Consider the following 24,585-nt stretch of genomic DNA (forward strand, 5'->3'; position numbering starts at 1 on the left):
TTTTCAAAGGTAGGTAAAAATAAATTTAATAATTTTTTTCTCAGGAGGAAAAAAAAAGGGCTAATGATAAAATAGGTCATTTTAAAGTGTCTTATTATAATTCAGAATACATAAATATCCCTATGATAATTAAGGTCAGCTCTTTACAACCTACCACTAGAGTTAAATTTAATTACAAAAACTGCCACTGTCAGCTCTCTCTCTCTATCCCCTCTGGTTATCCAAGCCCATCTGAGCCCTTATCTGAACCAAAATCGCTCTCTTTCTCTCTCCAATGGCGTCCAGTACGTCTCCGACCTCTGCATTGTCACCGCTGGGGCCACGACGAGTCCAGGCTCAACTTGCCATAGAGGAATGTCTCTCTCTTCCACAAGATCATACCTCCGCTCGCAAGTACTCGCCGGAGACCATTTTGTTGATTGTGTCGAATCTGGTACTTTGCTAAGGTGATAATCCAGCCGATCGTCCATCGGTTCGATTCGCAACCATGCTCGAAGCACATGTAAGGCTCTTTCTGATTTTGGCTCTCTCAATTTTGATGGTAATTTAGCAATGAATTTGACTATCTGTGGTGCTTTGATTGTTGAAATTTGATGAAAGCCCCTTCGGCACTATCCTTGCTTGATTGTTATTGTTTATGTGATATTTCTCACAAATCTCACTCTTTCGCTTTACGAAGATCAAGTCGGCCTTGTCGATTGGTAAATTTCAATCTCGTATAGCTTAAGCGATTTTGATTTTCGATTCTTACTTGCTCGATTTCTCTAAATGAAATCGAAGTTGAATCTCTCCTTATAATCGAGCTTTGAATTTGATCATTTTGGAGTTGAATATCTGTTTTGTTTTGAATCCGAGATTGAATTCTATGAACTTCATTAAATATGCTTGGAATTTGAAGTTGATTGGTTTGTTGCCTTTTTCTATGAATCCGAGTTTGAAGCTTGAATTCAAAAATTTTAAAATATGTATGTGGTTCTTTCAAACCGTGTGAACGATTGGTTTGTTGCCTTTTTCTATCTATAAGAATATTGTTCCAAAAGCTTTTTCAATGTTTGCCTTTTGGACTTGCATTAGCTATTGATCACCAAGTAGGATCATCTAGGCTAGAAGATATTTAAGTAATATGAAGATAAAGAAACCAACTCCTCTCTCACAAAAAATGCCTCATGCAGATCCATTGGCTCTTTGATTCCAATCCCTCCAATCTCCCAAATTTAGTAAAGGCTCCGACTCTCTCAATCTCTTCAAAATATTAATCCAAACTCGATCCATTTCTAAGTTTTTTTTTCTTCTAGACTCATTGGCTTTGGCATGAAAACTCATAAAGAACGTTTCAAAGTTTCCAGGTTCTTGAACTAATGAACTACTGTTGCTGATTTGAAATTTTTATAATTATGTTATTTGATGTTTCATGCCTTTTTCATAGTTGGAATGTGATATTTAATAGATTATATTGCATTGACATTCTATTGAATTGGCTTTGTGTTTGATCTTATACACCGTAATGCAGTTTTTGTCAAGTGGTTTTGTTGTGATGCTTTTTCATTATGATGGTAACGTTGAGGAGTGGATGCAATTTCAATGGAATGATCTTGTCATTTATGTGTCTGCAGTCAATCAAACAAAATGGTACACAGGACTTATCTTTATGCCTTCATTCATTTCATTTGTATTAGAAGTTGGCTTATTTTAGATGCGTTTCTTAGTGATAGCTTTCTTGATGCCTAGGTGGTTCGCAAAGCGTTTCTTACATCCTGATATAGTTGATCAATATAGTCGCATTCTTCTACGGGATGAGGACCTTGGAGTTGACAATTTCAATCCTCAACGGTACTATAGCTGCATTTCCTTTTAGCAAAGTTAGGATGCTTGCTTGCATTTGAACTACTGTAAAAGTCTGTTGCTCAAGCTCTAAATTGTTCTTCTTCTACAACACTTCTAGGTATGTGTCCATTGTTCGAAAGGAAGGGCTTGAAATATCACAACCGGCACTTGATTTTTTCAAGACAGAGGTGAACTACATGGAGAAACTTTCAAAAGATGAGGGGATTCAGAAGAAACTCAGCAAGGATATTTTGCAATATAAAGCTCATATAATCAAGATATTTGTGGAACATAGGCACAATTGGATCTCTGCAGATTTAGAGTTTTAGAAATTTGCCTAGGGCTTAGGATGCAAATCATTGGTGAATTGTAAACTCCAGTTTATTAAATAAATTAGTTTTTTGTATCTTTTTATGATGTCACTGTTATGTTTAGTTTTCCTTAATAAAACATTACTTTTATAGATGTTTTACAGCACATTCTAATTTTTGGCATCTTTTGAATTCAACAAGTCAATGTCACTGACCATGTCTAAGTTTGATCACAAGTTAGTAGACAAGTCACTAAACATGTCATTGGCAATTGCATATCACTTGCCAAGTTATTGTTATATTCATGTCACTGGTCAGGTCACATTGCATTTCACTACAATACAAGTCACTGACCAAGTCACTGGCCAAGTCACATTGCATCATTGACCATGTCACTGTTATACACTTGTCACTGACCAAGTTACTAGCCAAGTCATGTTGCATTTATTCATAGTAATCTCCTCAAGGGAAATCTTGATGAGGAGATATCCCCTCAAGACCAATATGAGTGAGGAGTAATCTCCCTAAGGAAAATCTAAATGATGAGATATCCCCTCAAGGAAAATTTGGGTGAGGAGTAAAATAATTCCCTAAAGGCTAATTTGTGTGAGAAGAAATCCTCTCAAGGCTAATATGGGTGAGGAGTAATCTTCTCAAGGGAAATCTGGGTGAGGAGATATCCCCTTAAAGAAAATTTGGGTGAAGATTAAAGTAATTCCCTAAAGGCTAATATGTGTGAGAATAAATCCTCTCAAAGCTAATATGGGTGAGGAGATATCCTCTTAAAGAAAATTTGGGTAAGGAGTAAAGTAATTCCCTAAAGACGAATATGTGTGAGAAGAAATCCTCTCAAGGCTACTATGGGTGTGAGGAGAAATCACCTCAAAACTAATATGGGTGAGGAATAATCCTCTCGAGGTGAATCTAGGTGAGTAGAAATCTCCTCGAGAGGAATCTGGGTGAGGAGCAAGAATTGAACCAATGACAAAGTCAGTGACATGATCAGTTACATTTCAATTACTTGGTCAATTACATACATTGTAAGTGACATGGTCAGATCAGTTACATACATGGTAAGTTACATGGTCAGTTACATGGTCAAGTCACTGTTAATCTCAAGTCATTGGCCAAGTTATGTCACTGGCCATGTCATAGTCATGAACATGTCACTAATTATGTGAATGGCAATCCCCGGCCAAGTCACTGATAAAGTCACTGGCCAAGTTGCATGTCATTGTAAACTCTTGGCAAAGTCATTGTTAACCTTAAGTCACGGGCAAAGTCATTGACCATGTCGCTGTTAATTCTTGGTCAAGTTACTGGTCATGTCAATGGCTATGTCATTGGTCAAGTTACTGACAAAGTCACTGACATGTCACTTACCATGTCATTGTTATACACGTCACTGACCATGTCACTGTCAATTCCTGACCAAGTTACTGGTCATGTCACTGACCATGTCAGTAATCATGTAACTCTCAAAATCACTGTCACTTACCAAGTCACTGTTAGTGAGGTCACTGCCCAAGTTATTGGTTATGTCATTGGCCATGTCACTGTCAATCGTTGTCTAAGTCACTGTTAAGCTCAAGTCACCGGCGAAGTCACTGCCCATGTCAATGACAAAGTCAGTGACATGATCAGTTACATGTTCAATTACTTGGTCAGTTACATACATTGTAAGTGACATGGTCAGTTACATGGAAAGTTACATGATCAGTTACATACATGGTAAGTTATATGGAAAGTTACATGATCAGTTACATGGTCAGTTACATGATCAGTTACATGATCAGTTACATAGTCAGTTACATGATCAGTTACATGGTCAAGTCACTGTTAACCTCAAGTCATTTGCAAAGTTGCATGTCACTTACTATGTCACTGTAAACCCTTGGCAAAGTCATTGTTAACCTCAAGTCACGGGCAAAGTCATTGACCATGTCGCTGTTAATTCTTGGTCAGGTTACTGGCCATGTCAATGGCTATGTCATTGGTCAAGTTACTGACAAAGTCACTAACCATGTCACTTACCATGTCATTGTTATATACGTCACTGACCATGTAACTGTCAATTCCTGACCAAGTTACTGGTCATGCCACTGGCCAAGTTACTGACCATGTCAGTAATCATGTAACTCTCAAAATCACTGTCACTTACCATGTCACTGTTATATCTATGTCACATTAGTTATGTGAAATGCGTCACTTACCATGTCACTGTTATACACATGTCACTGACCAATTCACTGGCCAGTGAAGTTATTAGTCATCAGACTAATAACTTGTTGTATTGTCTAACCATCAGACTATGAACCTCTTCTAAGAATTTCTCACATAAAGTTGGACAAATACTGTAAGACATATGTTCTAACAACTGCATTACATTCATTGTACGTCAAACAAAAAAGTATATAACCACCAACAAAATTATGGTGTTTTCTCTCTTTATTCCATTTATAAAAATGCACTTGAGATACAAAAGTATTAGTAATACAACATCACTTTATTCCACCTCAAATATGGCAGATTCCACTGTAGACTTATGAGCTTTTGCCTTCTCAAAGTTAATGGTTGCATCTTGCCTGCTTTTCACATCAACACTCTTTAGTTGAAGCATCTCCTTCCAAAGACTGAATGTTTTTATTCTATCTGATTCTCCACATGACTTTTCCCAATCTACGAGTGATTTAAGCACATTCACAAGACACTGGCAAGGTCAAGGAAAAAGAGGTCATCCAACAACATGTGCTACCATCAATGAATATATAGCAACAAGAAAGCATATGATGAACTAGCCAATACTGAGAAGGAGTAAATCGTTAAACTTACCAGAAGAGACGAACCCTTTATTGAAGTAGTCTGGGACGCAACAGCCATATTGGATCTGCATTTTGCATCCCTTGAGATATTCTGGATAGAGTTGTAACCAAATGAAGAGTCAGAATACCTTGCAGTATTAGATGTACAGGAATACCATATTTGGAAAGTATGAAGAACATCATTGGGAAACAGTAGGTAAATTATACCATCCGCTCAAACAAGTTCAGTGCCTCAAGATCGCAGTCATAGTTCACAAATATGTCAACAAGCATCTGATGATCCTTGCAAACCTTTTCAACCATCCTGCAATCCCGCACCTCATTAGACGACCAGAAAAAGAAATTCAAAATCATAGTGATCACATTAGCCATGTGAAAACTGAGAGTGACATGTTCAAGATACTAGCAATGTGATAACCAGAAAAGGCAATACCTAAGGACACTCATTTTTTTGGTTCATGGTAAATCCAAGCCATCCAGGGACCGGAGAACTATCAAAGGAAAGAAGATGCATATTTCACCTTGAATAAAAATTGTTGGTGTAAAGAACATAGTATGTCAAGGTAATTTTTGTAACTATTTGTATAGATCATAGACTCACCTTGAGACTTTCTCTGAACCGCAACAAAATTCTAGTTGCATACTGCAGGAAGGAAACTAATGATCAGAGGCAAAAATCTCATAGAATATTCTACCTAAATCCGATAAAGAATATATGTAAACCTGTAATATGATAGGGGACGGCGAAATTGAAGCTAGCAACAAAGCATATGATAGATTGATAGGTATGCTTTCAGTGAATCAATAAAATGGAAGTTCCTAGTAAATGGATGACCAACTCCTTCCAACAAACCCTGAAAGACCAAGTAATAAATCATATTATTCAAAAAACACTGAAAATAAGTGAAAGGAAAGCTCCTTATATAAGTCAATGAATAGGAAGTCTCTTCATGGATTATACATATCTTCCTTTCTGCATCCATAGTCTTAGAAAGAGGAAGCTCATACTTAATAAGTTCAAGAAATTACTTTTAAATAAAACTTTCAAGTTATTTAACAGTATTAGCTACTTTGTATGTAAGCATCTATCCATAAAAGCATGCACTTAAAATCACAAATAATCTTTAATATAACCTGCAGAAGCTCAAGAGATAAAATCCTCGTCTTCAAAGTGACGTACTTCATTGTTATCTTCCTTCATGCCCATCTGCAGACCAAGTTTTGAAATTCATATAGGAGGCTTCAAGTTGCTTAAATAACTCAACAATTAGAAGACAGTGTACAAAAACACAAACCACAGGTTTCAGAAAACCAGTAAAGCATCACATTGAACTATGGTCATACTCTCCAAGTCATTCCTTCTTTTAAAATAGCGCATCAGTTAGAAGCATTACAAATAAATGTGAAAGACTGGGTTTGTTAGGAATGCAAAAGAGAGATCTCAACGTATAATATCATATCCAAACCTGGTTATCTTTTTGCCATCTTCATGATGAACAGCTTTGTGATTGGCTCCCACATTCATGGCCATTGAGCATTTGTTTGAACTTTATTCCTTCCAAAAGCATATGGCTCCTACATTATGTCTACAATAGCCTAGGGTTTACATACACTTCACACATTAAGTTCCTGAACTACATACATAAACTGACAGGCATTAATAATCAGCACCCAAACACAAACACAAACCTCATAAGCATTCACGGAAGTTTCCACAGACTGAAGTAAGCTATGTATCCCTTCAGCTCTTTTTGCTTGTTCTCCAGCATAGTATTATCATACTGAAGGTAACTAACCTTCACCAAACCAAAACAAACACAATCAGAAACTGAAAAACAGAGTCAATCTACAATCGCGGTCACTACTTTTTCTCACAAGCATCTCATCAAACACCTTATCTGCACAAAAATCTATGCCTACTTAATTAATTCGGCCTGAAATTCCTACAACCTCCGGCCATATTCTTCATCGGCTTGCTTCATCGAAGTGTTCATGATTCAAAACTACTCAAACCAAAGAAAATCGCATGACGCTAAATCATCTAGACAAATTCTTCCAGATCAAACATGTTGCTTCATTTTCCTCTTTCACAGAGAAGTTACCAATAATCATACAAAACACGAAGGAACAACGAGAATAGTAAAAACGAAAACAAAAATTTTCGATGCGATTGAAGAAAGGATAAGAAGCACTCACAAATTACCGATAATGCAAAAACCAAAGCTCTGAATTTTCAGATCACCGCTCGATAATCTACCCCCACTTGCACACTAGCGAGGTCGAGCTTCGATCGCCGTCCGACTGCAGGAACGAGAACACGTGCTCCAGCACCTCCTCAGGGGAACGACCGCGTGCTCCATTTTCAACATTTTCCAAGTTCGAAATCGATTTCAAATCCAAACAACATCGTCTTGCTCTGGATGCGAAGCGAGGGCAGAGAAACAGAGAAGAAGAAGAAGCATGCCATTGGAGAGAGAGAGAGACAGAGAGAGTTGGGATAAAAAATAGTTCCGATCAAAATCGAACCAAGGTTTTAGGTTTTGATCAGATAATCGTCTTCTATCTTTTGGATTTCTAATCGGAGCTCTATTTGAGATTTCTGATCAAAACGAAGAAGATTTGAGCTATGTGATTCTTCAATATAAAGTTATAAACGTGTATCAGGCTTTAAGGGCTCTCTCAAAAAAAAAAAAAAAAAAAAAGCTTTAAGGGTAGAATCGGTATCAAAAAAATGGAAAACTAACCTTTCTTAACATTACCTCATTATTCATAAGGACTAAGGGCTAGTTTGGGATTGCTGTGACTTTTAAAAAAAACTGCTGCTGCTGTGTTGTGAGAATAATCAGCTGTGAATTAAAACAGTTTCGTGTTTGGTAAATAATATTTTTAAAAGTGCTGTTAATATATAAAACAACTGCAGAGTACGTTTTTATCTACAGCAGCTTCTAAAAGCAACCTCTAGGCTGCTTCTAAAATCTGCTGTCAGTGACCTATAACTTTCAATTAAAGCTACTTTTTATTTATTTACCAAACATAATAAAATCTAAAATTTTGAACAAAAGCTGATTTTTTAAAAAGCGAAGCAATCCCAAACGGGGCCTAAATTAATATTATTAACAATTTATAATAGACCATTTTATCAAGTGGGAAACTAGGTGATCTTTTTATCATTTCACACTCTAATATAACCTTTTATATCATTTCCCTAAAAAAAAAATGATAATTTGAGTTTTGGGATATTATAAAATGACAAAAAAATTGAGGGTTTTAGTAATTTGGTTAAGAATGCCCCTCTGCCAATCTAATATTTACAGAGCTTCCGTTATACCCCGTTGTGCTTTCGCTCGCATTCCATCTTTCTGCCGCCCCTCACTCTCTTCTCCGACGTCTCAGAGCTATCACCATTAAAGCTTCTCTCTCCTCGGGGCAAGGGACAGCAATCAATTCCTGCAAATTGAAACAAGTTGAAAGCTTCTGCTTTCCCAGCTCACTGTTAGGTATGCATCAAACAAGTTCTTAATTGTTTTTGTTTCATTGGTACCCACATATATGGGGTTTATTCTGAATGAAAGGGTTCATGGGTCTTGGTAATAACTAGGAAATATTTCTGGGTATTGATATTTTTAGCTCATGAACTTGTGGGTTTTGATATTTTGAATGTGCTACATCTTATGTATTTTGGTAAGTTCTGTATGAATTCTTATATATACATGCCTTGTTGTCCTCATATAAGTAGAGAGGTTAGTGAGGCTATTATGGGATAGGGGGTTTGTAATCCTCTCAGACCCAATAGGCTCAGGTGAAGACTGAGGAAAACCCGAAAGATGAAAAGGGTGAATAAGTATAAAAAGATAATCTATTTTACAGGAAAATGTCAACCATTTCTAACCTTTTTCCCCATTAATCTAGTTGAGAACATTATTGGAACACAATGTTCTGATATTTTACATTTACCGACCATTTTGATTTAGCCTTATAGAGTGATTTCAGCTTGTTGTTGTGTTGGTTTGGGTTCTGCAAACTGAATGATTTGTTTTTAATGATTACAAGATGAGACAGTCTCAGTCTCGGTGATGCTTATATAAATTTGCAATCTGTGCATTGGCAGGGAGATCACAACGGACTAAATAGACAACATGTGGAGGCGAGTAGTGTCCTCATCATCGGCTCAGCTTCAAACTCTTGCCTCACCCCCATGCAGATCCAGCCGTCCATTCCTCATATATTCATCATCTTCCTCGGCAATGGCACCGTTTCAGGGATCCTTTACTCTGTCATCCTTCCACACTTCTTTCGCTTCCTCCTCTAGTTCTGCATTTGCTACAAATCATGAGCATGATGAAGTTGAATCCGAGTTTGAGGTTAACAACTTTAACTACTATTTGTTTTTGCAAATTTTTATTGAGTTTTGAAGTATGGGAGTGGATTGATTATAGGGTTCTTAAAGGTTTTATTTCATTATCTGTAGGGAAGGAACACTACATCCAGGCAGAGTGCAACATACAGTGGGTATTACGGTCAAAATAATCAGCAGTGGCAACAGAACCCAAATGTGGTTTATGCTGATAGTTCAAGGGCTCCCCAGCAGAGCTCAAATCAGTTTAGTCAGAATTACAGCGGGGGTTTCAAGGGAAGCACAGGCAATGAATTTGTGAATAACCCAGTTCAACAAAGTGGAAACTTTAGTGGGTATCATGGGCATGAAAATGGAAGGTTTCAGCAAACCACCCAACAAAATTGGAAACAATTAGGAAATGGAAGTATGCAGCAGAATTCATACATGGCTCGCCAGGAAAGGCCAAGGGAAGTGGGACAGATTCCAGATGGTTTTAACTCACAAATCAATTCAGGATCTCAGGGAAGCATAAGCCGCAGTTCTATGCACAACTCTGCAGAATATCAGCAAAATACAATCAGTTATAACAGAGGGATCAGTTCTGCACAAAAGCAGCAAAATTTAAGTGATTATTACAAAGATAATGGACAGTATCAGCAGAGTGTTGGTTATGGACAGTATCAGTCAAGCTCACACGTCGGCGAATATCAGCAAACCCCAAATGTTGGACAATATCAGCAAACCCCCCAGGTTGGACAATATCAGCAAAGCCCACAGGCTGGACAACCAGCTGAGGCTTCTGAAAGTAACCCTAATAGTGTTAAGGGTACTCTTGAAGAGTTGGATTTGTTTTGCAAGGAGGGGAAAGTTAAGGAGGCTGTGGAGGTCTTGGATCTGCTGGAGAGACAGCATTTGCACGTGAACTTGGACAGATATTTACAGTTGATGCATGCGTGTGGGGAGGCTATAGCTCTCGAAGAAGCAACATCTGTTCATGAAAAGATGAGATTACTGTTTCCTTTGGAAGTGAGCACCTACAACAGAATTTTAGAGATGTATTCAAAATGTGGTTCTATGGAGAATGCATTAATGGTTTTCAATGATATGCCGAAGCGCAATATGACGTCTTGGGACATTATGATAACATGGCTTGCTAGGAATGGTCATGGGGAAGATGCCATTGATCTATTTACTCAGTTCAAGAAAGCAGGGCTGAAACCTGACAGTCAAATGTTTATTGGGGTTTTCCATGCTTGTAGTGTTGTGGGAGATGCTGATGAAGGATTACTGCATTTTGAATCAATGAGCAAAGATTATGGCATTGTCCCAACCATGGATCATTATGTGAGTGTAGTAGATATGCTCGGATCTATCGGTTTGCTGGATGAGGCTTTGGAGTTCATTGAAAAAATGCCATTGGAACCTAATGTTGATGTTTGGAAAACCTTGATGCATTTTTGCAGAGTTCATGGGTACTTGGAGCTTGGGGATCGTTGTGCTGAGCTAGTTGATCAGCTAGATCCCTCCTGCTTAAATGAGCAATCAAAGGCTGGCCTGGTTCCTGTGAATGAATCAGACCTCGTAAAGGAGAAAGAGAAGAAACAATTAGCAGCAAAGAATCTTTTAGAAATCAGGAGTCGAGTCCATGAATATAGAGCAGGAGACAGATCTCATCCTGATAATGAGAAGTTTTACACTCTACTTAGGGGTTTGAGGGAACAAATGAAGGAGGCTGGTTACATTCCAGAGACTAGATTTGTGTTGCATGACATAGATCAGGAAGGCAAGGAAGATGCTTTGCTTAGCCATAGTGAGAGACTTGCTGTTGCTGATGGTCTCCTCGCCAGCTCAGCTCGTTCACCTATTAGGGTAATCAAGAATCTTCGTGTTTGTGGTGATTGCCACTCTGCGTTAAAGATCATTTCCAAAATTGTAGGTAGAGAACTTATTATGCGAGATGCTAAGAGGTTCCACCATCTCAAAGATGGCAAGTGCTCTTGCAATGATTATTGGTGAACAATTGAATTTTAGTTATTGTTTATCTCAGGTATTATTCAGATCTCTCTAAGCTTGCATCGGAAGAGAATAACTTTTTTTGTTTTCCTCTACACTAGTGAAATACTGGGTATATATCTTACTTTTCCTGCTTTAACCTGAGAGAGAGCTGCAGCCCTCCAGAGAATATAATGTTGGTGTCAAAACAAAAGAAACAAATATGTTTCACTTCATCTTGAAGATTTCTACGGGCTCAGAAAGCTCTTACAAATGTAGAGCATACGACATGTTTGAATTTTTGGAGAGGATATTCACTCCTACAGCAGGCCAGTTTCATAAATTCTCCGAAATCAGTTTGCTGTTACACGTCCTTTGCAGAGGGGTTGCTGAGTTGCTGCACTCCTCCATTTGTACTCCTATTTTTTCTTTTTTCTTGTCTGAACTATAAGTAGACAAGGCAGATGGAAATTATATGTGTATGTTGTACAATATGATCATTTTGTAGAATGAATAGTTGAAGATTTTGGATTTCTCTCTTGCCCCTCAATTTTGGAATGCTTGATAACTTTTTTATTCAGTGGACTTGACTGTTCAATATGAGATGAATATCTGGTGTAATACCAAAGAGAAAGGAAGATGACTAATTGGTGAATTGAATATTCTTCAAAACAATATATAGGCTTGGAGCTAATTGACATTTTAGTTTAGTAGTATGCCTTACCGAAGATTAAGGTGTTTAGAGAGAAGGTATAATAGTAGAGGTTTTCAGTGCGATTTTCCTCATTCACTCTTAAAAAGAAAAAAAGAAAAAAAAAAAAAGGGTTATACTATTATTGAAGACTAAACGCATGTCGTTTGTGTTCGGAAGCTTATAGCCAACTACCACCCACCGCACGACGCGAGTCTTGCTCTTGCAAGTCGAGTGTTAATGGAGAAGGGTTCTGAGCAGCCATGGAGGGTCCTCGAGTTCTACAGCGGTATTGGTGGCATGGTAAATATTAGAATATAAACCCTAAACCCTAGACCCTTTTTTTTTTTTTTTAGCTTCATCACACTTTGCTCAAAGTCTTTCTGTGTATTTGTAATTGGTAGAGGTATTCGTTAATGAAGGCGGGAGTGAATGCCAACGTTGTTGAAGCATTCGACATCAACGACACTGCCAACGATGTTTATCAGCACAACTTCGGACACCGTCCTTATCAGGTTCTGTCCCCTGATCTCTACCTACTTATACTGCAGTTTAGTGTTTTACTGTGGTGAATTTTGACTACTGGAGGATCAAAAGTTTGAGTCTTTATGGTAAACCAATTTGATACACGTCCAAGTTCAATGCTTTACTGTACAGTTTATTCATCCCAAGTAAAAGCTTGTGGTGGATTTGACTACTGGAAATCAAAAGTATAAATCTTGTTATGTTTCTCCACATTGGACTTGGTGCATTCATTCTTTCAGATGATCCATTACTTGGGTTTCTGCCGTTTGTTTGAAAGTTTTGGTATTTGCCTTGTAACTTGCTTTAAAGTGGGTCAGTTTGGATTAGTGTCATTTGTGGAGAAGTTCACTGACTACATGTTGTCCAGCCTCCGATGTGTGTTTTCTTAAGCTGCTTTTGTTTTTTGAATTATTGATGTTTGGCTTTTCAAGTTCCGGGACACGGTCTATATGAGACTTACTTGAGCTCATGTTGTACTGAATTTAAATAATTTTGTATAGGGTAACATTCAGAGCCTTACTGCAGCTGATCTCGATAGATATGGAGCGAATGTATGGCTTCTGTCTCCTCCTTGCCAACCTTATACTAGACAAGGTTAGTTTATATCTCTCCTATTTTGCAGATATGTAACATTAATTTGCAATGATTTTCACTAGCTACTTATGGTTAGGTCTCCAGAAGCAATCTGGTGATGCTCGGGCATTTTCATTTCTCCAGATTCTTGAGTTGATACCACACACCTCGCAACCTCCAATAATGTTATTTGTGGAAAATGTTGTTGGATTTGAGGTCTATTCTTGGAATTTTTAGCTTAATTTCTAGTACAGAGATTGATTTCTATTATTTAATTTAATTTCCTTTCCTTACCTCCTGAATGCAGACATCTGATACACATGGAAAAATGATAGAGATATTGAGAAGAAGTGATTTTGTTACACAGGAGTTCATATTGAGTCCTTTGCAGTTTGGTGTACCATATTCCAGGCCACGCTATTTTTGCCTGGTAGCCTCATCTCTCCTAATCCTTCAGAAGATCTGGGAAACTTTGATGCACTCATGTCCAATTTTTCAATATACCAATTATAAATTCTTTTATTTCGCAGGCAAAGAGGAAACCGTCAACCTTTCATAGTCAACTTTTCAATAATCAGCTTCTTTGGTCCCCAAAGCCCTTATTTGGGCATACAAATGCGGATGACAAAGTGTTTTGTGAACTTGATGAGCCGCAAGGAAGCTTGGATAAGTTACTTGAATCTTGTGAGCCAATAGAAAGCTTTATTGAATTCAAGAATTGCCGTGATCAGCCGAACTTTGTGGACAACACCACTGTTTCTACAGATACCATTGGAGTATTGGAGAAAGATGAAGAGAATGGGTGTTGTACTAGCACCTTGGATCAGTACTCTGTTCCCTCAAGCTTGATAGAGAGATGGGGAAGTGCCATGGGTATCCTTGTTTTACGTTTTATTTTTATCATTGATTTGAACATAGGAATTACATGAATATCTTAGGTCTGGAGTCCAGCCTAGGAACCTGAGATTGAGAACTCACAAGCATTATTAATAATGCAGTGCTCATTCATTGAGGCAGGTTCCTATTTCTCTTATAAAAGGAAAGGTGAAAGAGAAAGTGTCCTGTTCCTACTACAATATAAAATTAGCCTCCTTGACCTGCTCCTGCATCATTCTTTAGTACTTTGATTTTATTTCTCTCTTAGAAAGTTCTCTGTCAAGGTATCCTTAATACTGCTTAGATATTGTCTACCCGGATTCTAAGCGATGCTGTTGTTTTACGAAAAGTTATTATCGATATGTGAAGGGTACTGGCTCCCTTTTGGCAACTGGGCAGGTAAGCCATCTATTTACACATGCAGAAGGTTATAATATGGAATTGCGCTTATGAGTAAATCTGTAAAGACTATACTTTTGATCATTCAAAAAACACATTCTCCATGCACATATTAGATTGGAATGTTGGACTACTATTTCAAGTTCTACTACAGAGTTCAATTCATGCTTATAAAATGACTCAGCACTTTACGTTATCCAATGACATTGTTGCTGCTTGACATTTACAAATTTGTAATGGGCAGCCAAAGATAAAGGATAAAGCATCTTCACTGAAGGAACAAAGCCTTAGATACTTTACCCCTAGAGAGGTATGCTGATTTTTCATTCCTGCTTCATTTCTTGGTTTCATGTTCTTAATCTCTATTAATGTATATATACATTTCTCAAAAACCAATCAGGTTGCTAATTTGCATTCTTTGCCGGAAAGCTTTCAGTTTCCACAGCAAATAAGCCTTAGACAACGGTATGCGAATATTTTATCCTATCTACTGGTTCAGATGAGGCATATTAGCAGAGAATAAATAGTATTTTGCCTTTGTTTCATGCCAGTGTGAATATGAACTTCATGCTTTCCTTTTGGTTTTGATGCTAGAGTTAAGTAAAACAGTAGTTGTTAAGCAAGACTGATGTATGTTGTGTGTTTCTTTCACGCTTCAGGTATGCATTGCTGGGAAACAGCTTGAGCATCTCAGTGGTTGCTCCTTTACTCCAATATTTATTTGCTGAATCATCATGACTGTTATTCCAAGACACAAGCATTATACTCTGGTTACCAGCTAGTCAGCTACCCTACTTCTAACATGTAACATGAACTATGATGTGCCTTCATTTAGAATGTATCAATAATCACGGTGCCTCAGGATTTTGTACGCTTTTCATCCTAATTCATATCCAGTCTGTACCATCACAGAACGATGATCATAGGAATTGTTATGATAATACGTTTGCTTGTTAATGAAAGGGGCAAGTTTTTGCAATCTGTACTCTGTAGACTGTTTGGACATTAAATTTGCAGTCAAAATTGACTCACTAAAACTAGTATCATCGTTATGTTCTTCATTATTCTCAGATTTATTTCCTTTGTTGAAATGCAAGCGGCTATTAGGAAATTTGTTGGGGTTAATCTTTGATTGTTGATAGTGACTCACAAGCAAGTCAAAACCAGTATTGGTCAAAACTTTGTTGGGGAAATGTACTCCTGGCTAAGAGTCTAAGACTATATACCCAGATTAAAAGTGGTCACTGGAGTAAAGAGAATTAAAAAGAGAGAGATAAATTGGTGTGTTGCTAAAAATAAATAAAGTTCACTAAATTCATGTGTTTCATAAAGTTAATTCATCAACAAATGCGTTGGCAAAGATCCGTTATATTGATGGAAATGAAACAAAACATCTAATTTTCCTTCTCAATTAGCACATCCTCTCTGGTTTGACTACTTCATTATGTCTTAATTGTCATTACATAAGCGTTCTTATTTTTGGAATAAAAGAAACTACCAACACTCTTTACGGTTTATTTTTGTAAAAAAAATTATTTATGATATAACTTTTTTTCTTTGAGGTCTTTTGGTACCCATTTACCCCAAAAACTGCATAACATAGCTATTTAACTTGTGCTTCAAGTAGTGCTGATTGTATTTACATCAAAACTATTGGGCGCACTTGAGAAGCAAGTTATGCACTTCCATACAAAGAAGAAAAATCAAAACTCTTATTTGAAAAAGACAAAAAAAAAAAAAAGAGTAACATTTTCTTGAGAGAAAAACAATCTCCTAGAAAAATAAGTTGCCAAAAAAGCCCTGCTTTTCAATCTTGAGAGTCCAACATACAAATTCATAAAAACTAATTTATTTTTTCTCATTCTCACAAACTACCAAAACCCTAACTTTCTAAATTTCCTCCCAATTTGAAGTTGGCAATTCTCAATCTCAGAGACTCCAAATCTCTAATTGAAGCAGAATCACAACAGATCTCGGTCGAAATTCTTATTACAGCGCTCGAATTCCGTAGCATCGCAAGGCAGGTCAGTCAAAATATACCCCCAATTTCGATTTCTAGGGTTTCAGATTTCCGTTGTTATTGCTTTGTTTGTTTGCTTTAATGTGAAATTGAATACGAATGGATCATTGTTTTGAACGAGTTTCGTGTTATTTGCATGATCGAGAAATCCACTTGTAATCTTGAACTAAAATTTGGGGCTTTTTGTTTAGTTTGGTTCAGTCTGACACTCTTATGGTTTAGATTGAGTTTCTGTTTTTGCTATTGGATTAATGGTTAATTTGGTATATATCTGTGTCCGGTCTTTGCATTTGATAGTTTTATCTACAAGTTGCTGTGGATAGAGCCCTTTCTTTTGTTCTTGTTTAGTTATATCTAGATTTCGAGACGTGTATCTACTGATTATTGGTTTTTCTGGACTGTGTTTCTCATTAGATTTGAATTCTTTGTTGTTACAGGTTTTACGATCTTACATAGTCATTATGAGATTCAAGAAGGGGGACAAAGTGGAAGTGCTAAGCCAAAAGGAGGTGCCTTCAGGAGCATGGCAGTGCGGTGTGATCGTCTCAGGCAATGGCCACACTTACGGTGTTAGATATGATTGGTCTCCTAACGTGGAAGGTGAGGCAATAGTGGAGAGAGTCCCAAGAAAGGCTATTAGGCCTTGCCCTCCGCCAGTTCAAAGTGCAGATAGTTGGGGGGTTGGCGATGTTGTTGAGGTCTTTGATGTCGGTTTCTGGAAGATGGCTAAGGTAGTGAAGGTTTTTGATGAAAACTATTACCTGGCTAGGCTACTTGGATCATCCGAGGAGTTTCGAATGCACAAATCTAGGATCAGGGTGCGTCAATTGTTGAAAGATGACAAATGGATTGTGATTGGAAAGGTAAATTTAAGAATAAAGCTGCCTTCCAGAAATGAATATTCACCTTCTCTGGAAAACAGCAGTTGTCAGGAATCCTATATTGTCTCATCTACATCATTAAAGAGAGCTTGTCCGTACACTGAAGCATATCCCCGGAAGATGAGAGCTATGGAGAAAGAGTGTGAGCACCAACAAGTTTTTTCTAGGTCCCCATCTTCACTGCTCAAAAAGGTAGATGTTGTTGCTTACCCGGGGGAAAAGCTGGGTGAAAAATACATGCACGCTTCCTTTCTTTGTCCTACAACTCGATATTTTGAAAAGGAGAACAGACATTTGAATGGTGCTAATTCATGTTTTGAAAGAAGCTCGGAAGTTAGTGATTTTGATAGTGATGCATGCTCTATTGAGTCTGTTGGTAGTTGCAGTGTTAATGGTAACAATTCAAGTAAGACATCTGGTTATGATTTAGCAGGTAATAGTGAAGAAGCAGATACCCTTTGTAGCGATGAAGACTCTTTTTCTAGTGGTGCAGATCTGCAAGAAAATGTTTCCCTTCCTCTGAAACATGATATAGCCGCAACAATTCATAGGTTAGAGTTGCATGCTTACCGCCGGACTCTGATGGTAATGCATGCTTTGGGGTCCTTAAGTTGGGAACAAGAAGATTTATTGACAACACTCCGTATGTCTTTACACATTTCGAATGATGAACATTTGATGGAAGTAAGGAACTTAATTTCTGCTGGAACAAATCTTTATGTTAGATAACTTTTCATCTTTAGGATATTCAATACTTGGCTTTTCTGCCTTTTCTATTCTGTAAAGCATAGAATGATTCGTTACAGCTTAGTTGTCCAATCTGTATTGATTGAAACATGGAAAATTTGTAATTTGGGAACTATGTAACTTAGCTTAAAGAGGAGTGGATATTTCCAGGTTCACTATCATTCTTTGTTTTTTTTAGCTGCTATTAATCATTTATCTTTAGCTGTTGTGCATTGTAAGAAACGGAGGTCTTGTTCAGTTTTGTTGTTGCGATCTGCTGTGATCTAAATTGTAAAGTTTGTGATTTATTTTGTGTTTTTCATCTTCATCATGGGGCTTTCTTTTCAGCTGTTTTACCATTTATTTTCTTTGGACCTTGAGGTCTGTGGTTCTTTTGTTGTGGAAGAACTATAATATGTTTTGCACATTTGGATGATTCATGCTCTTAGGGCCCAATTATATTTATCAAGGCTGTGTATTATGTGATGATGGGATGAACACTTGTTGCCATATGGTTTTGGCTAATCCATAAGCACCAGATTTCTGTTCTTTCATGCATGATTGGTTGAGTGAAATGATGTCAACAAGTATTTGGTTGAGTGAAATGATGTCAACAAGTATTGGAAACTAGTTTTCTATACTGCATAACACATCAAACAAGAAGTGCATTTTTGTAGATGTTTTATCTTTTCACCTATTGGCAATGTGCTTCTCTAGCTCCTGTTTTCAATTTCTTCTCGCTCTACCTCTTTTGCTTGATAAACATCTCTGTAGTTTTGTTATAATAGCTTGATTTCCTTGTTATGATGTGGATGCATACTTGGTACCATTTCACAAATCTTATTGATAATTCCCTGCATTTTCAGGGCCAAGGTTGGAGGCTGGTTGCCTTGCTTCCAAAGGTCTAGAGATGGTGCTGGGGTATTCCATTACAATGGCACTATCTATTTTCCAATTTCCTTCATTTATGGCAAAATCTATCACCAGAAGGTGCTCGAGTTGTTTTCTCTGGTTCTTTGATGTGGGTCTGCTGGGACTGTGGACACATCTTGTACCTAAGCAGAAGAGAACTTTGAAAAGGTTCCAAGACAAACTTCATGCAGTTATCTGATATTTTTTTAGTGATATATCTCTTATCTATTACCATTGCATTGTTTTGCTTTGAAAATATATTTATCAATTTTCATGCATCTTTAAATTGGGATGTCAAATTAAGTTTTATATTTTTATTCAGTGGGGTGGTTCTGGAGTTTGAAGCTATTTTGGAAGTTACGGAGACAAATCTTTATGTTTGCATTGAGTATTGCGTTGTACAACTAGAGTCTTGTGTTGCATAACTAGAGCTTTTGTCTCTGTTGATTGTGAGGGAGTTGGGCCTTAAAAGGGTTTTATCAAAGCATCTTTCAAATTTCCAGGACTCATTGTTGAAATATGAGGTTTAGAAGTGCATCATGATTTGGGTGAATTATTAAAGCTATTTTCAAGTAGATCATGTATAAGGAAAGCAGGATAGTTGAAGCAGATGGGACTGTGTGGTTATTATACTTTGATGTATTTATGGAAATATTTTGGAATTTTTTGAAAAAAAGTTGTTTGCATTTTGTTAAACTGGGGAAGGCTAACAATTCTATATGAAGAAGAATCCCTCCATTGGCCAACAATGGTGTTGCTAAAGGAAGGGGAGGAGAGATTGCTAACCTTGCAGCTCTGAAAAATGATGATCAATTCAATTCAACCAAGCCTTTGGCTCAACTGCATAAATATATCTGATTCAAGGTAACATACAAATTCTTTGAATTTTATGCTCCAATTCTCAGTTTTGTTAACAAAATGACGGTATATAGCATGTGTTCCCCCTGGGAGGGATTGGTTTTGTGCACACACATTCTGTGCATCCCATTGGATTTTTGGCATATGCATTGAACTGAATAAGGAGGTTCAGAGAGGTTGTTAGCAACTAATTTGTGCGGCAGTATCAAGTATTAAAGAATATTGCCCCCAAATACGTGGGAGGTGGGATAGTTGGGAGGGATATAATTCTCAGCTGCCATGTAAATTCTGTGAAGCATCTTCTATTTTCTGAGGTGTCATGATTGCTAATTTTTCTATGACGGATTTGAACATGTGAGGTTATGAGTTACATAATTATTTTTTGACTGATCTTGAAAGTGTGTTGGTCTAGATTGCAAGCGTTGAGACTTGAATGGAGTGAGGATCTTTGATGAATTGTGTGCTGTTCAAGTACTTTTATCACTGAGTTTCAAAAAAACGTAATTAGTTCTAATGTTCTATTGTTTGAGGCTCATAAATCAGGCTGCTGCTGTAAATTTTGGAACATGATGATTGCCTTTACGCATAAATTTCAATTTCAGTTGCTTCATCTCTATGTTTTTAACCATGACCAATAGTGCACGATTTCTGGTCAAATATTTTGCATATGTTTTTTTTTATAATGAAATTCCAGATTTTGTTATTCCACCTTTTACCACATTGGATACTTTCTGGTCCTTTCCTGCGTGGATGTTTTTACCAATTCCTTTCACTTTCTGGCCAAAGGAAATGCAGCGGCAGATGTCCCACTAAATTTCTATTGTGATGTATTTACTATCTCAATGTTTGCTAAACTCAAGCGGAAACAAGATGTAGAAGCGAAGAATACGCGCAGAGGCAATACTGGACAATTGAGCAAACAATAATCTAAACAGAGGCAAATTCATGCTACATAAGAGATTGAGGAAGGTTTCATTTTGTTCCTCGTTTTGAAGAAGGCCAGGATTCCATCCCTTTATACTGTATATGTCTGGGTGTAAACAGTAAATAATACATTTTTTTTTTTTTTGGACGAAAAGATACTTCATGTATGAAATAATACATGTTAATTTTCAATGAATTTGCATGATGTCATCGGCTGAAATTTATGTTTGGAACTTCAGTGTTTGTTTGTTATTAATAGAATTGGATGGTACATACTTTGCCATGCGCCTTTTGTTTCAGCATTAATCTCAGAGGTGTTATTCCCATCTCTATTTTTAAACTCCATTCAACGTTCATAGCCTTGCAAAATTGTCAATATTGACAACTGTAAAAACGCCAGTCATCTATACTGAAGAAGATAAACAAGCCTTGTGAAAGTTGTTAGTGGAACACCTATAACGACATGGTCGGCAAAAGGCCAAATCAAGAAATCCAAAGGTAAGAAACCTAGAAAAGTAAAATTAGTAAAACACCAATAAATATCTTACATGCTTTGCTTAAATATATTTATGGGGATCATGAGTTGTGCAATCATTCTGCGTCTGATCTGTATTCTTGTGATTTTAGACGCTTTGCTTAAAAAACATAGGCTTTGAAAAGAAGATCCAAGGCGCTAAGGTATAAAATTTCCCGTTTCAATTGCATTCGTACTTAAGTGGCCAAAACAAAAAAGGCAAACACGCGGAGTACAAAATGAAGCCGTTAACACCTCAGAATTTTCATTCAATTCAACAGGTAAAACACCAGAATATCCCCCGATTAACAAAAAGCTCTCGGCTTTCTCAAAACTACCTAATTAAAACCCTATTCTTTAAGAAGGAAAGTCAGAGAAGGACGTAATTTCTTTTCACAGTTGAAGGCTTGAAGCCAGCATCAAGCACGCTACTCGAACAGATCATCATCATCATCAGGAAGTGGTTGGTGTTTAACCCTTTCCAATTCCTCTTCAAGCCTGAAATGACACGGTAATAAGATACATTAACAACTCAGACGAAAAAGTAGAACAAACAAGCAAATCAGTGGGGTTTAAAACAGGTGTACGTGCATGCTAAAAACTGCTCATTATGAGTTCAAAGTGATTGGAGTAGGTCGGTCTATCACTTACTTTGTCTGTTCAGCCACATCAATATGAACCTCTGGAGGAGCAAGAGCAGGTGATTCAACAAAGACCACATCCATATTTCTGTAGAGAGAACAACGAAGACCATCAAAATTTCACACCTTTGCATAACAAAGTTAACAGAGCCAACAGAGGATAATATAAACCAAAAGTCAAGAGAGTGGTAAATGTACTGAATTAAAAGGCTTATAGAAATTACCCTGCAAGCTTTCTGGCAAGGTACAAGAAAGGTTTCTCAAAGTTGTAATTGCTCTTGGCAGAGATTTCATAGTACTGGAGATTTTTCTTCCTATGAAAGGTAACCTGCTTTGCTTTCACCTGCCTATTCTTTACATCCACCTTGTTTCCGCACAAAACAATCGGAATGTTCTCACATACCCTGGAAGCAACAAAGAAAGCCAATTAGCTAGCTAGAAGACCATTAAGAATAAATAGGGACTGACAATATAGAATAAAACCCAACACAAACCTGCACAGGTCACGGTGCCATGTCGGGACATTCTTGTATGTCAAACGAGCAGTCACATCAAACATGATAATGGCACACTGTCCATGAATACTGGAAAAGAAAAGATACAAAGTCAGAATACGCTAAAGGCCAAAGAAATCTCAATTGTAATGTTTTGGAAAACAACAGACAGACTATGGGAATCTTGGAACACATGAAAAGGAAGAAAAAAGAAATATCAATTTGATAACATGGAAATAGACGCACAGATCGATGAGAGTGTTACACAACCAATGGCTACAAGAATTCAATTTTTCTGAATACAAGTTTTCTTAGAACAGCCGAAAACTATAATATCATGAATTTGACTAGACAGAATTCTTAGAAGAGTATTGGTCAAAAACCAAAAAGAGAATCGAATCATAAAACAAATCAAAGAAAATCAGATGAATTCACATGATCATAAGCTTCCAAGCACAAAATAACACACAATATTACTACAAATAAGATCGCAAACAAGAGTAAAGCAAATCAAAATTGATAGTTGTAGGATAAAAAGGGCGGGCGCATACTAGTATCCGTCTCTGAGTCCACCGAACTTCTCCTGACCAGCCGTGTCCCAGCAGTAGAATCTGATCTTCCCAAAGTTGGTGTGGAAATCCAAGGGATGAACTTCGACACCGATCGTCGCTGTAATTCACAAACAACACGTACACATTAATCAATCCACAATTCACAAATTCCTTCATACACATATTGAAGATTGATCATCAAATTCCTTACGTTCGTATTTCTTCTCGAACTCTCCAGTCAGATGGCGCTTCACAAAAGTAGTCTTCCCTGCACAAAAACTCTCAATGTTAGGGATTCAAAAACAAATCGCAGATCCCAAGCCACGGCGATGCTATAAAACGTACCGGTTCCGCCGTCGCCGACGATGACGAGCTTGAAGCTAGGGTAATCCACAGTCGGCTGATTCGGAAGAGCCTACGTAACAATTACAACAACGATGAGATCAGCAGAGAATGTAAGATCAAGAGGAAACCCTAACAAAGGGAGAAGAGAAGAGAAGAGAAGATCGAGATGGTTACCATAGCGTGATCGCGATTTGGAATAATCGGAGAGCGAGAGAGGTTTTTGAATTGAGAGGAAGAGGTTAGGGCTTGGGGGTATTTATAGGGACCCGCCTTGCAGGGTTCGACTTTGGTTCAACGCTACTGTGACGGTTGATCAACGCAAGGTTTCGCACCGTCGGATCAAAGTCCCGCTTAAAAATTCAGCTTGAATTGAGGCCTTACACCTGGCACGTACTTTGGGTATGGCCCTATCCGGGCTTTCCATAAAGGTAATCCGTAATCCTACTTCTTTATAATTGGCTCAATCAGTTTCAATCCAAAACTTACTTCATTCCAATATTCTGCCGTGAATATACCACAGAATTTTTATTTTTTGTCAAACACCAATCTTGGATATAAACTGATAGTAAGTCTCCGTAAAAAAAAAAAAAAACACGTAGGTTTTACCGTTTTACTAGATCAAGGTTTTCAAACTTTTGAACAATACGATTACGATGGACAGTATCAAAGACATAGTACGTATCATCATATGTTAGTGAAGGTAAGAAACTAAGAATCGTATACTGTTCCTAATTAACCCGTAAGCCTATTTGTAATTTTCTTTGCCTAGTTAGTAATTTTTCATATTATACGCGAATAAAACACATACTTACATTTTAAAAAAAAAAATACTTCCGTATTTCATATTTTTGAAAAGGTGGACTCATTAAATTTCCCATACTTTTGAAGCCAAAAATATTATACACGTACTATACACGATTTTTACATTTTTTTCCGTATTTTACACATATTATTGAACAAAAATGAATATAAATTAATATTGAACTATTTGATAAAATATCCGAATAATACAAATACATATTTTTTAGGTATTATACACGTCCCGTTTTTTACTAACTATGCTTCTTTGTTAGAATAAATTACTCTAGGCGGTTTTTAGAAATTACCTAAAATTAGTACTTCACTTCGTTCAGAACCTCATCCTCTCACCTCTAACAGCTTATTCACTGAAGGCGAAAGGAAGGACAAAGATTTACCTGCCTCGCCGAAGAGGATACATAATGGTGTATCTCATGAGTATTTGCCTAACAGATCATTTCACGTTTTGTCACTTTTACCATGACATGTTTAACTCAAGGTTCCAAGTCCTAACAAATGGTGCATTCGAAACCACACAGTTTCACAACACAACTTGATTAATGATGTCATTT

The 24,585-nt window shown here is 37.2% G+C and overlaps 6 protein-coding genes across 9 annotated transcripts; 4 read left to right on the forward strand and 2 right to left on the reverse strand.

Moving 5' to 3' along the window:
• The first annotated feature begins 1,337 nt into the window (after nt 1-1,337).
• LOC133736698 (uncharacterized) lies at nt 1,338-2,154 on the forward strand. The gene is made up of 3 exons (XM_062164292.1): nt 1,338-1,629; nt 1,729-1,830; nt 1,943-2,154. Exons 1-3 carry the CDS (start codon nt 1,505-1,507, stop codon nt 2,151-2,153), a joined length of 438 nt encoding a protein of 145 aa, XP_062020276.1. The 5' UTR covers nt 1,338-1,504; the 3' UTR covers nt 2,154.
• Nucleotides 2,155-4,499: 2,345 nt separating this feature from the next.
• LOC133735490 (brefeldin A-inhibited guanine nucleotide-exchange protein 5-like) lies at nt 4,500-6,807 on the reverse strand. 2 transcript variants are annotated; one of them, XM_062162898.1, is made up of 8 exons: nt 6,647-6,807; nt 6,424-6,553; nt 6,092-6,164; nt 5,681-5,811; nt 5,559-5,600; nt 5,165-5,261; nt 4,968-5,048; nt 4,500-4,845 (listed from the first exon to the last, which is right to left on the reverse strand). In XM_062162898.1, exons 5-8 carry the CDS (start codon nt 5,597-5,599, stop codon nt 4,642-4,644), a joined length of 423 nt encoding a protein of 140 aa, XP_062018882.1. In that variant the 5' UTR covers nt 5,600; nt 5,681-5,811; nt 6,092-6,164; nt 6,424-6,553; nt 6,647-6,807; the 3' UTR covers nt 4,500-4,641. The 2 variants fall into 2 exon arrangements, with proteins under 2 accessions (XP_062018882.1, XP_062018883.1); XM_062162899.1 differs by lacking the exons at nt 5,559-5,600; nt 5,681-5,811; nt 6,092-6,164; nt 6,424-6,553; nt 6,647-6,807 and adding an exon at nt 5,391-5,441.
• Nucleotides 6,808-8,249: 1,442 nt separating this feature from the next.
• On the forward strand, nt 8,250-11,818 carry LOC133738121 (pentatricopeptide repeat-containing protein At4g32450, mitochondrial). Its single transcript, XM_062165572.1, has 3 exons — nt 8,250-8,454; nt 9,066-9,318; nt 9,426-11,818. The coding sequence occupies exons 2-3, from the start codon at nt 9,094-9,096 to the stop codon at nt 11,307-11,309; spliced, it is 2,109 nt and encodes a 702-aa protein (XP_062021556.1). The 5' UTR covers nt 8,250-8,454; nt 9,066-9,093; the 3' UTR covers nt 11,310-11,818.
• Nucleotides 11,819-12,121: 303 nt separating this feature from the next.
• On the forward strand, nt 12,122-15,406 carry LOC133738122 (tRNA (cytosine(38)-C(5))-methyltransferase 2). 2 transcript variants are annotated; one of them, XM_062165573.1, is made up of 10 exons: nt 12,122-12,279; nt 12,381-12,491; nt 13,002-13,095; nt 13,172-13,290; nt 13,382-13,504; nt 13,605-13,947; nt 14,255-14,349; nt 14,594-14,659; nt 14,750-14,814; nt 15,009-15,406. In XM_062165573.1, exons 1-10 carry the CDS (start codon nt 12,217-12,219, stop codon nt 15,085-15,087), a joined length of 1,158 nt encoding a protein of 385 aa, XP_062021557.1. In that variant the 5' UTR covers nt 12,122-12,216; the 3' UTR covers nt 15,088-15,406. The 2 variants fall into 2 exon arrangements, with proteins under 2 accessions (XP_062021557.1, XP_062021558.1); XM_062165574.1 differs by lacking the exon at nt 12,122-12,279 and having other exon boundaries at nt 12,452-12,491; nt 13,180-13,290.
• A 690-nt stretch (nt 15,407-16,096) lies between these two features.
• Nucleotides 16,097-19,384, forward strand: LOC133738402 (uncharacterized). Of its 2 annotated transcripts, XM_062165940.1 has the most exons (3): nt 16,099-16,373; nt 16,807-17,934; nt 18,843-19,384. In XM_062165940.1, the coding sequence occupies exons 2-3, from the start codon at nt 16,831-16,833 to the stop codon at nt 18,882-18,884; spliced, it is 1,146 nt and encodes a 381-aa protein (XP_062021924.1). In that variant the 5' UTR covers nt 16,099-16,373; nt 16,807-16,830; the 3' UTR covers nt 18,885-19,384. The 2 variants fall into 2 exon arrangements, with proteins under 2 accessions (XP_062021923.1, XP_062021924.1); XM_062165939.1 differs by lacking the exon at nt 18,843-19,384 and having other exon boundaries at nt 16,097-16,373; nt 16,807-18,252.
• Nucleotides 19,385-21,417: 2,033 nt separating this feature from the next.
• LOC133738405 (GTP-binding nuclear protein Ran-1-like) lies at nt 21,418-23,477 on the reverse strand. Its single transcript, XM_062165942.1, has 8 exons — nt 23,390-23,477; nt 23,216-23,285; nt 23,082-23,138; nt 22,871-22,988; nt 22,320-22,409; nt 22,050-22,229; nt 21,836-21,913; nt 21,418-21,682 (listed from the first exon to the last, which is right to left on the reverse strand). The coding sequence occupies exons 1-8, from the start codon at nt 23,390-23,392 to the stop codon at nt 21,613-21,615; spliced, it is 666 nt and encodes a 221-aa protein (XP_062021926.1). The 5' UTR covers nt 23,393-23,477; the 3' UTR covers nt 21,418-21,612.
• Between the last annotated feature and the right edge of the window lie 1,108 nt (nt 23,478-24,585).

This window comes from Rosa rugosa, chromosome 3, assembly GCF_958449725.1.
Source record: "Rosa rugosa chromosome 3, drRosRugo1.1, whole genome shotgun sequence".
In the NCBI taxonomy this organism is placed as follows: Eukaryota; Viridiplantae; Streptophyta; class Magnoliopsida; order Rosales; family Rosaceae; genus Rosa; species Rosa rugosa.

Excerpts from the sequence above, each read along its gene's own strand:
- LOC133738121 (XM_062165572.1), top strand. The coding sequence starts at position 9,094 with ATGTGGAGGCGAGTAGTGTCCTCATCATCGGCTCAGCTTCAAACTCTT. Across the intron at positions 9,319-9,425 it reads AAGTTGAATCCGAGTTTGAG|GGAAGGAACACTACATCCAG; the intron begins GTTAACAACTTT and ends CATTATCTGTAG.
- LOC133735490 (XM_062162898.1), bottom strand. The coding sequence starts at position 5,599 with ATGCAACTAGAATTTTGTTGCGGTTCAGAGAAAGTCTCAAG. Across the intron at positions 5,049-5,164 it reads TGAACTTGTTTGAGCGGATG|AATATCTCAAGGGATGCAAA; the intron begins GTATAATTTACC and ends AACTCTATCCAG. Across the intron at positions 4,846-4,967 it reads TAAAGGGTTCGTCTCTTCTG|TGTCTTGTGAATGTGCTTAA; the intron begins GTAAGTTTAACG and ends TGACCTTGCCAG.
- LOC133738122 (XM_062165573.1), top strand. The coding sequence starts at position 12,217 with ATGGAGAAGGGTTCTGAGCAGCCATGGAGGGTCCTCGAGTTCTACAGC. Across the intron at positions 13,096-13,171 it reads CCAACCTTATACTAGACAAG|GTCTCCAGAAGCAATCTGGT; the intron begins GTTAGTTTATAT and ends ACTTATGGTTAG. Across the intron at positions 13,948-14,254 it reads GAGATGGGGAAGTGCCATGG|ATATTGTCTACCCGGATTCT; the intron begins GTATCCTTGTTT and ends AATACTGCTTAG.
- LOC133738402 (XM_062165939.1), top strand. The coding sequence starts at position 16,831 with ATGAGATTCAAGAAGGGGGACAAAGTGGAAGTGCTAAGCCAAAAGGAG.
- LOC133738405 (XM_062165942.1), bottom strand. Across the intron at positions 23,139-23,215 it reads CGTCGGCGACGGCGGAACCG|GGAAGACTACTTTTGTGAAG; the intron begins GTACGTTTTATA and ends GTTTTTGTGCAG. Across the intron at positions 22,989-23,081 it reads GTTCGAGAAGAAATACGAAC|CGACGATCGGTGTCGAAGTT; the intron begins GTAAGGAATTTG and ends TGTGAATTACAG.
- LOC133736698 (XM_062164292.1), top strand. The coding sequence starts at position 1,505 with ATGCAGTTTTTGTCAAGTGGTTTTGTTGTGATGCTTTTTCATTATGAT. Across the intron at positions 1,630-1,728 it reads GCAGTCAATCAAACAAAATG|GTGGTTCGCAAAGCGTTTCT; the intron begins GTACACAGGACT and ends CTTGATGCCTAG. Across the intron at positions 1,831-1,942 it reads GACAATTTCAATCCTCAACG|GTATGTGTCCATTGTTCGAA; the intron begins GTACTATAGCTG and ends CAACACTTCTAG.